The following is a 10,440-nucleotide window of genomic DNA, read 5'->3' on the forward strand; positions in this document are numbered from 1 at the left end:
TAATATCCCTGACCAAATTTCTACAGAATCTAACTGTTGTTTCATTAAGTATTGTTTAATTACAGAGTGACATTTATTAACCCGCCTCAGTTTGGTTTGTCATAAAGTTTAGCATCTGTATGTTTAAATACAGGAACGAATTATGGTCTGAAACATTTGGATAAATTTTATCAATGAAATGATTTGGTTGTTTTATTGACGGACTTGTTTTACTATCCGAACCTGCTTCATCAGAAATATTTTTTGTTACAGATTCGGACATCTCTGCTTCACGAGCCTCTTTGGGAACAGAACCTGACATGGAGCTGCGTCTGATGTGTCACCGCTGATTTCTGAGGACGGACGAACCCACAGAGGAGTACTTGTTTTGAAAATGCACACCATGTTCCTCTAACAGACCATTTTCACAGCAGCCATTTTGACATGAAACAGTAGTGTAAACACACCAATACTAATTAATGATTTCATATCAATATGGCTGCCATGAAAAACACCTATTAGAAACTGAACAAACCACTTGATCTTCCCTGCTCTTTGTTTAAACTGCATGTTTTTTCTGCTACAGTATACATTCTATATAAAGAGACAGACAGTCACACTGTCTCACAACCACACAGTAGTCTGCACACACAAACACAGCCTTGGTTTCCATCCAGATATATCACAAAGTATAACTCAGTCTGAGGAAATCTGCAAAAGAAAATGCTAACGAATGCTTGTTTCCATCCATTACTGTGATGATTAGGAATTGGTTGATTGAGAGAAGCAGTAGGTGGTGCCAGTTCTACAGCTGGGTGCCACTGCAGAAGAAGAGGCCACAGCAAGATCTGTTTCCACCGTGTGTTGCTTTTATCAATACGCCAATTTTTCGACCTCAGCCAAGCCTTTTGGGATATTTCGAGATCAACGTCTTGCAATTGAAAATGCACATAAAAACAGGTGGATGGAAATGTCCACATCAGCGTCAAAGTCTCCTTCTTAGATAGCCACTTAGCTGCAGCACATTGAGCAGCATGTAAACATACCTTCAGATATCACTTTGGTTTGTTTTTGGTGTGGTCGTTATTCTTCAGTGTCACTGCTAACAGCACACTGTCTGCTTCATGTTTGTTCACTGTGTCTCTTGTTCCCTGCTGGGGCTCACATTATTTTTTATTAATTTAAGCTGGATTTTATTTCAACCCAGTACAGACTACAGTTCCTTCCATCTTCACAACATAAAAAAAGCTGAGTACATGCACAACTTTGCCTTTTTTTTTTTTTTAAATGTGTCACTGAAAGGTTTACATGTTTGAATTTGATGCTATTAAAATCAGAGCTTCTCATGTTTTACTGGATATTATTTGTCTGCCTTATTGCCTTAATCACTTTATAATTGCACTTTTGCTATGCATGTAAACAAGCTTTAATTATGCCATCCTCATCCTCAAACACGGCATGGTTGGTGAAGACTGTCCAAACAAGACCGCAGCTACACTGTTTGTATGATCATGTTTGTAGTAAACTGCTCAGAAATATGTACACAAGACTCGGCTCATCTGGGGCCATTTGAGAGGCCCTCATTACCGCAGGAGTGTAATTCACCTGCAGTCAGTCAGTACGGCAAAAAGCATCACACACAAACCAAGAAACGATAATACACAAAGAGCTGATGCTGGTGTAACTTTCAGTTAACTTATCAAACAAAGCCAACACACAGTCAACATCAGCGCTGTACATGAAACCGTCCAGGAAAAACTTGATCCTCCTGATTGGCTGTCAGTTGAGGCCTCTATAAAATCCCCCGAGTCCAAACAACAGTTAATTCAATAAACATTAGACTGCGACAAAGTTCACATAGGGTTTGCCATGAAATCAATAGATGAATAGAGACTACATTAGAAAATAAAGCAGAGTGTGGTCACTGACAAGATATCATTATTTGGTCATTGTGAAATATTTCTGTCAATTCACTGATTTGATTTGTGCCTCCGCTGGATCTTCTTGCTGCTGTATACTCTGCGTTTCAAAGATACAATGCGCCTGTCTCTGTGAGTCCGTGTGTTTCAGTGCTGGATGCAAAAAGGCGGAAAGAGAGGAGATTGTCACAGTGTGAGCAAAACAGATCATACAAGCCACTTAACAGCACTATAGCCAACTGGTACAAGGCAGCGAGAGGAAAATCCAGCCACGCCAGCGTGCCAATATAGTTTACCAGCTCGCTGAGAGGCGGGCAGCACCTGACAGATGCCACTTGGGAGCATAATCCCAGAGGGCTGAAAAGATCCTCCACATGACGGGAAGCCAGTGAAGCAGGAGGAGACAGGAATACCAAACGGCAAATCCCAATGTGAAATCAGATCGCAATGTTAAATGAAATGGCTACATATTCATCGCACCTATTCCTTTCTTTTTCACTGTGCTTAGACGCTTCATCGTGACAAATACAGAGAAATGGAAGAGTTACATTTATACAAGGCATCTATAAATACTGAGCTATTATTCAGTCAACAAAAAAAAGCAACTAAACTGATGATTCATAATTTGAGCAAAAATGACAAAGATTTTTCTTGTTTCAGACACTCAGACCGTAGAGCTGCAGCTAACAATTATTTTCATTATCGATTAATCTGCTAATTGTCATCATGATTAATCCATTCATTGTTTAGTCTAGAAAATGTCAAAACAAATTGTGAAAAATTGCTGATCAGAATTTCTGAGAGCCCAAAGTGACGTCTTCAACAGTCCAGAACCCAAAGACTCTTCATTTAGTGTCATAAATGACTAAGAGAAGCAGCAAATACTCACATTTAAGATGGTGGAACCAGAAAATGTTTGACATTTTTGCTTGAAAAATGACTAAAACTTAAATGATTAATTATCAAAATAGCTGGACACAAATTTTCTTTTGATCCACTGATTAATCAACTAATTGCTGCAATTCTAGTAAACTGAAAATCTTCACATTTTCAACTGACAAAATGATGATTTAAATATTTCACATTGAGTTCTGGGAATTGCTATTTGTCAGTATTCTATCACAGTTTACTGACAAAACAATTAAGAAAACAGCTGTTTGTTGCAGTTCCAGTAAAATATGGTTTTGTGTATGAGTATTAATATCATTTTTATTATCGGTAGTAGTAGTGGTAATAGTAGAAACAGTACAAGTAATATGTTAACAATTTAAAAACAATAAATTTGAGCCTCCTTTACAGATCACGACAGACTTAATAAAATAATATCTTTCAGGGAAACTGTCTTTTATTCTTCTCATAAAAACAGGAGCATGTAAACCATCCAGGGCCTGAGTCTGCAGGCCTGCAGCTGGTTCATGGTGACCGGCTGCATCACACTTCATTAGTTTATTAAAATCTGAGCATTAAAAACCTGTGATATTTCTAACATTTATTATAGGATTATAACAGTAGTTTTTTTCTATGGAGGGGGGGGTTAAATCTCTCCCTCTTTCTCTCGTGCTCGCCACACAGCTTTGGTGAAACAAACAAAAGGGGCGCTTTGAATGGCACGTGCTCCGGGCGTCAGTCACCTGTTTCCTAGCAACTGGCACAACAGAAAAGCACCTGTGGCTCTGAATAGGAGGCTGTGGAGCCCTGAGTTTCACAAAAAACAGCCAGAAATAAAAAAAAATTACAGAAATATACAGCCTTATTGTTATTGTTATTATTATTATTATTATCATTATTATTATTATCATTGTTATCTATAGATAATAATTAATGAGAGTAATATGCCCCAAATAATCCAATTTACAATCTATAATTTGGTAAGATGAACAGAATAGGCTACTTCAGTATTTCTTCAGTTATTTAGCTCCTAAATCAGCTCTAAATTTAGGCTTTTATTCTGATTATAGCCCACGTATAAGAGCCCATTTTAAAATTCAAATATTGTTTACTCAGTTTGGTCCATTTTGTACGTATTGTTGTGATGATGACGATGATAAAGGCTTATTAAGGTTCTTATGAATCACTCGGCTGTTTTAAATGGCAGCCATGTTCCTTGTTCTAACTTGTTTTCTGTTGCTGTAGGAACATTTCGTTGTCATTAAAGTTTTATTTGCAGTGATATTTTAAAGTATTTAACAATAAAAAAATAAATCAAAGTGAAGTGAAAATATTGTACTGTACTGTAGCCTGCGTACAGCGGAATTATGGGAATTAAAGTGATTACATGTTGTGTGTTTTTTCGCTCCACACACAAAACAGATGACAGAGGGAGTCATTTTTAGGTCTCGCGCTCCGACGTCACCAGAACCTCGAGCCCCTGCATGCAAATCACGTCTGCGCTCGAGCCTCACCATTGGCCGCCTCGCGCTCATTTAGCTGCTGTGAGAGCGCGCGGCAGTGCCCGGCACGCTCCGCTAACTTTTCCCACTCAGTCAGTCAGTCCACACATGTCCACAGACAGATGTCCATGTGAGAGTCGGTCCACAGACAGGTGTGCATGTTTGACTCGGTCCAGCTGCAGACAAAGTAAAGAGCAAACTCTCGCGGATGACAGGAGGACGGCGGAGCGGGGAGGTGTGTGCGTGGAGCAGGTTTCCCTCTGAGTGGATTTCACCCTGAAGACTCCAGCAGCAGCAGCAGCAGCATCAGCAGCAGCTCTTCTTCTCTCTGTCTGTCTCTGTCACTCTTCTTCTTCTCTTCTCTTCCTCGGAGGTTCCCAGCAGCCTGAATGTGTCTGTGTGTCTGACTGAGCAGAGTTGTCCCACAGACCAGGTGAATGTACAGCATCATGATGGAGACGGACTTGCATTCCCCCGTGGTGCCCCAGACCAACCCGGCCAACCCGGGGGGACACACGGCGGGAGGAGGAGGAGGAGGAGGCGGGGGGACCGGAGGAAAGGTCCCCCAGGACAGGATCAAGAGACCCATGAACGCCTTCATGGTGTGGTCCCGGGGCCAGCGGAGGAAAATGGCTCAGGAGAACCCGAAGATGCACAACTCGGAGATCAGCAAGCGGCTGGGCGCGGAGTGGAAGGTGATGACGGAGGCGGAGAAGAGGCCGTTCATCGACGAGGCCAAGCGGCTCCGGGCCATGCACATGAAGGAGCACCCGGACTACAAGTACCGGCCCCGGAGGAAGACCAAGACGCTGCTCAAGAAGGACAAGTACTCCCTGGCGGGCGGGCTGCTCGGCTCCTCCGCGGGTGTGGGGATGGGTGGAGGACAGAGGCTCGAGAGTCCCGGCGGGGGCCACGCGGGGGCCAACGCGGGCTACGCCTCGCACGTGAACGGCTGGGCGAACGGCACATACTCCGGGCAGGTGGCGGCGGCGGCGGCCGCGGCGCACGCCATGATGCAGGAGGCGCAGCTGGCATATACGCAACACCCGGGCACCGGAGCTCACCCGCACCACCCACACGCGCACCACCACCCGCACCACCACCCGCACAATCCGCAGCCCGTGCACAGGTACGACATGAGTGCCTTATCGTACAGCCCCATCTCAAACTCTCAGAGCTACATGAGCGCGTCTCCGCCGGGGTACGGCGGCATCACCGGCTACACCCACCAGCACCAAAGCTCCGGGGTCTCCCCGGTGTCCGGGGCCATCGGAGGGACTTTGGGCTCTCTTGTGAAATCTGAGCCCAGCGTGAGCCCCCCGGTGTCCACCGCCCGCGCCCCGCCGCCGTGCCCCACGGGGGACCTGCGGGACATGATCAGCATGTATCTGCCCACCGGAGAGGCGGCGGGAGACTCCGGTGTCCACAGCAGACTGCACGTGCTCCACCCGCAGCACTACCAGAGCAGCGGCTCCACTCCGGTAAACGGGACGGTTCCTCTGACTCATATTTAAATGTGTACCATAAAAAAACACTCCGACACAACCAAATATTTAACTAGATGTGGGCGCAGATGTGCTGCTGCTGAATTGTAAATTAAGGGCGGTTAGAGCCATAAAATGCAATCACTTTGAACAAACTTTTTTATTGTTCTTTTCATTTTCTCTCTCTGATGGATTCTGTCTGTCCGAGCTAAAGGAGCGCATCCCATTCACTTTGCTCTCTGGAACAGAGCATGCCAACTTTTGACACGATTTAAATTATAATCCGTGAAGGCTGGTGCATTTTGAGGGTTATTTTTCTCCGACTTTTTTTCTGTGGAATTAAAGGCACCAGCTGTGTGTTTGAAGGAACCGTATAATAAATGGAGGGCGGTGTGGAAGATGTGTTTAAAAAAAAAGTTTCTAGGCTGCAATTTAAATTGATTTCCAGTTTTAATGCTTGTAAACATGTGAGTCAGTCGGTGTAATTTGAATTTGTTTTTGTTGTTGTAAGATCTTGTAAATTGTGAATAAATAGGCCTACTGAAAACGCTTTTATGCAATTGTACATAATTTACTGAAATACCAAGCCCTCGTTTTCGGGTTGAAGACGACACGATTTTGCGCTGAGTTTAATAAATTTTCCAAGAATTTTCTTCCATCTTGGAGAAAGAGGTAGATGTGTTCGTGGGATATTTATTTTTACTTTTTGAACAGGCTCATGTAAACTGTTCCTCGTGTATTTAATGTCTCTTTACGTTTATTCGATTTCTGAAAAACTATTTAAAATGCTGAGAAGCTTGTTGGATTGTTGCAGTGAATTTGGTTTTAATGAAATCTGGTTAAAATATAATAATACACTGTTTTCTCAGCGATGCCTTGAAAATATATTATTTATCAGTTGGGCTCTTGATTATTTCTCTTGAGGATAACAGTCTATATTTTCCTTTTCAGTTTGATCCGTCATTTTTTCAAAATACATAAAAAAATAACTTCTAATTCTTAACAGGCATTTTATCACTTTAAATTCAGGTTGATAATATGGTCTTTTAATGGTTAAATGAGAACCAGTCTGAAAAGACAGAATACAGACTATAGGCCTTAATATTTTCCTGAAAATACTTTATTTTCTGATTATTTTGTTCTTTTAAATTTGAGTATTTTGTTTTATATATGGCAGCCTGTAACTCAAAGGCTGCATTTAACACTTGTTGGTTGAGGATTATTTTTGCTCCAGGGAGAAAAATGTACAAAATATTAATCTAATAATGTCCTAAATTGGGGGCAACATTCTCAGTGATTTTAAACTAATGCACATTTTCATGTTTAGAAAAAAAAGATTATAAATTCCAGGAAACACGTACAAAATGCAACAAAAAAACCAAACTGATTATAGGGATATATTTCATTTTCATGAATTATGTTGTGTAATATTTATTATTTTCTCTGTTTTTTTCTTGCATGCTGTGAAAATGCATGAAGATATTTTCAAAAGCTAAATGTTTTTCCCATCAGCTACACTTTCTGTATCCCGTTATTTTTCTGCCCCTTTTTGCCATCTTACCCCAATTATTTTGTTTTGTTTTCCTCAAATTCTAGCACGCTTATTTATCCTCTACGTTTGGCCAACTTGGTCATGCATCAGCTGAAATTTGCTCATTTTCATTATCAATTTACCTGCTGATTATTTTTACAATTAATCTCTTAATCTGTAAAATGTCAAAAAAAAAAATTGTGCACACGTCTTCAAATGTCTTCTTTCGTCCAACTAACAGTCCAGAACCCAAAGACTCTTCAGTTGCTGTTATAAATGACAAAGAAAAGCAGCAAATCCTCTCATTTAAGGAGCTGGAAACAGGCAATGTTTGATATTTGTGCTTTAAAAATGCCTGAATGATTAATAGATTATCAAAATACTTGGCATTTAATTTTCTTTCAATTGATTAATTGATTAATCAGTTTATCATTATATCTTCTGGTATAATATTGCACTTACAGGCCGAGCAAAATTTCTTCTTCTCTCTTTTTTTTTCTGGTAGCTGCCTCAGGGTCACAACCTCAGTAATCTAGATCTGAAGCAAAAAGTAAATCAGACAACAGGAGTATCTGTTAATTCTCCAGCCGGGCCCACTTCTACCCCGCCTCCACCTGGGTCCCTCACAGCCCCTCGAATCTTACCCCATTCCTCACCCTCAAACGCCTGTACCTCGCTCGCTCGCTCTCTCTCTCTCTCTCTCTCTGTGTGTGTGTGTTTAATTGTCCTGCTTGTTAAATTATTTCCTTCTTTAAACGTGATGGCTGAATCAGTGGAGGCCCCGGGGTTGGACGGGCTGCAGGGAGGAGAGGAATGAATGAGCGCAGAGGAGGAGGGAGAAGGCGAGGAGGCGAGGAGGAGAGGAGGAGAGGAGGGCTTTTGTGTTGCAGGAGAATGGGGATTAGTCCTGGTGGCAGCCCGGGGGTCACCCCCAACAAAAAGCCCAGCAAACAACACCCCTGGTTTTATCAGGCTAATTCCCACTCGGGTCTGGACTTAGAAACAAGAGGGCAGCGTTGATGCAAATCATATCTAATAAAGCTGTTTCCATGGATGTCAGCTGGTTAAACTGAAGGTATTTATTAGACGCCTCAGTGTTCCCTAATCTGATTTTTTCCTTTAAAGTTTAAAGTCGTGCCAGATTGCTTTAAATTTTGTGGGTTTGTCTTTGCTCTTTGGGTAAAAACTGATAAAATTCGGATTGATGTGTGAAGGGTTTTATCTTCAGAAATGAAATTTTTATGGCATTCACTTAAATAAAACCCAAGAAATCTGTATAAATATGAGAATAGGGTCATTTTAAAAGAAATAATGCATAAATATGTTGTCTGATTTATGGTGGTTGTTAAAAAAATAATCATTTAACCACCGTTTTATTTGCGTTTTGCTATTGCATGACTGATAATAAATGTGAATTCTTGTTTTCTCATTGTTTTAGATAATTTTCCATCACATTATGATGCATCTAAATTATCCCAGACAGGTTGGCTTTATAGATATATTTTTATTATGATCGATAACTGAATAAAAGATGTGGAGGAAATTTAGGATAAGACTGAAAGGAAGTAAAATATTGTTTGTTCAGACTTCAGAAGACATGAAACGATACTAAAGAGCAGGACTGGAACTAAAGAAGAAAAAAACACACAGGAAAAATGCTGATCACAGTTTCCCAAAACCCAAAGTGACGTCTTCAAATTGCGTCTTTTGTCCAACCAACAGTTCAAAACCCAAAGACTTTTCATTTACTGTCATAAATGATGAAGATAAGCAGAAAATCATCTGAAATCAGCAAATATTTGACATATTTGTTTGAAAAATGACTGTCAATTAGCAAAATAGTTGGCGATTAATTTCCTTTCAACTGACTAATCAATTAATCGACTCATCTTTGCAGTTCTCAGGTAATACTGTTTTGCTGAAAATACAATGACCAGTCATTTATTTCAGTGTAAATCCAAAGTGGAACAAAGTGTGTGTCAAAGAGAAGCAGGTGAGACGCTAACAGATCATCTTTTTTAAGCATTTATGAACTTTACTTCCTGATCAGATGAAAGGGAATTAAAAAGATGAAAACGTTTGAGAGTGAGCAAAGACAAATTTTACTATGAGGGGGAACAAAAAGCTATTTGACCGTTTCATTATTACCCAGATGACTGCAATTAACAATTCATTTCATTCATTATTTTTGATTTTTTTTAGTTGTTTGGTCTGTAAAAAAAACGTTCATCAGTTTCCTAAAAGTCAAGATGACGTCCTCAAATATCCTGTTTTGTCCACGACCCCAAGATACTCAGTTTAGTTTCAGTTAAAAGAAAAAAAACCAGAAAATATTCACAGGTGAGAAGCTGGAATCAGACAATTTAGCTTTTTTTCTCTCTCTCTCTTTTTAATCATCAAAATAGTTGCAAGTACTTTAATAGTTGATAACTAATAGATTAATTGATTAATTCGTCGTAGCTCTAAAGATGATAAACTTCAGTTTTTGTTCAGTGTGATGATGCTGGATTACTGCCTGTTAATACTGTGCTGGTTGGACTTTCTGATCAATAACTCACTAAAGCGCAAGGTTGGTCAAGATTTATCGATTATGTTTGGTTTCAGAAAACGGTGAAAAATGTTGATCAATGTTTCCTCAAAAATCTATATAAAATAATCACATTCAGGATGTGACTCAAACTGATTAATGAGTTATCAAAATAGTTGGTGATTAATTTGATAGTTGATGACTAATCGATTAATCGTTGCAGCTTCCTTTCCTACAGTATGTTTTTTAAGATATTAAATGATGTGATGTGTTGAGGACTGCATCGTGTTTGGCCTCAGTGAAGCTCAGGTAAGAGGAAACACACTCCAGCTCTTTCAATCAGGATCAGTGTTTATAATTTGGGATATTTGTGATCGATCAGCTCAGTCTGCTCCTCTCAGCTCAGGAGGCTCCCAGAGGCCCCTCGCTGAGGGGAGGGGGCTGGACCCGTCCACAGCCGTGTGTCCTCATGTTCAGCCTGGCACATGCTTGGACACCGCTGCTGTGGCACTTCCAACTCCATAACCCCGTGCAACCCCCCACCCCTCTACCCCCACCTCCCCCCCTTCCATCCCGCGTGCTCCCGGTGTCCTAAACGTGGCTAATCGGC

The 10,440-nt window shown here is 40.9% G+C and overlaps 1 protein-coding gene and 1 long non-coding RNA gene across 2 annotated transcripts in view; both read left to right on the forward strand.

Moving 5' to 3' along the window:
- LOC146304909 (uncharacterized) overlaps window positions 1-632 on the forward strand; it is a 53,028-nt gene extending 52,396 nt beyond the window's left edge. Inside the window, exon 3 of the long non-coding RNA XR_014769291.1 lies at window positions 253-632. This is a non-coding gene — a long non-coding RNA (uncharacterized LOC146304909). The remainder of the gene's footprint in view (window positions 1-252) is intronic.
- A 3,704-nt stretch (window positions 633-4,336) lies between these two features.
- Window positions 4,337-7,459, forward strand: sox1b (SRY-box transcription factor 1b). Its single transcript, XM_084713563.1, has one exon. It carries the CDS (start codon window positions 4,726-4,728, stop codon window positions 5,800-5,802), a length of 1,077 nt encoding a protein of 358 aa, XP_084569689.1. The 5' UTR covers window positions 4,337-4,725; the 3' UTR covers window positions 5,803-7,459.
- The last annotated feature ends 2,981 nt before the right edge of the window (window positions 7,460-10,440 follow it).

This window comes from Lutjanus erythropterus, chromosome 24 (genome assembly GCF_056507025.1).
Source record: "Lutjanus erythropterus isolate fLutEry1 chromosome 24, fLutEry1.hap2, whole genome shotgun sequence".
NCBI classification, from domain to species: domain Eukaryota; kingdom Metazoa; phylum Chordata; class Actinopteri; order Lutjaniformes; family Lutjanidae; genus Lutjanus; species Lutjanus erythropterus.

What these genes read in the sequence shown, in the direction of transcription:
- sox1b (XM_084713563.1), top strand. Translation starts at nt 4,726, where the DNA reads ATGTACAGCATCATGATGGAGACGGACTTGCATTCCCCCGTGGTGCCC.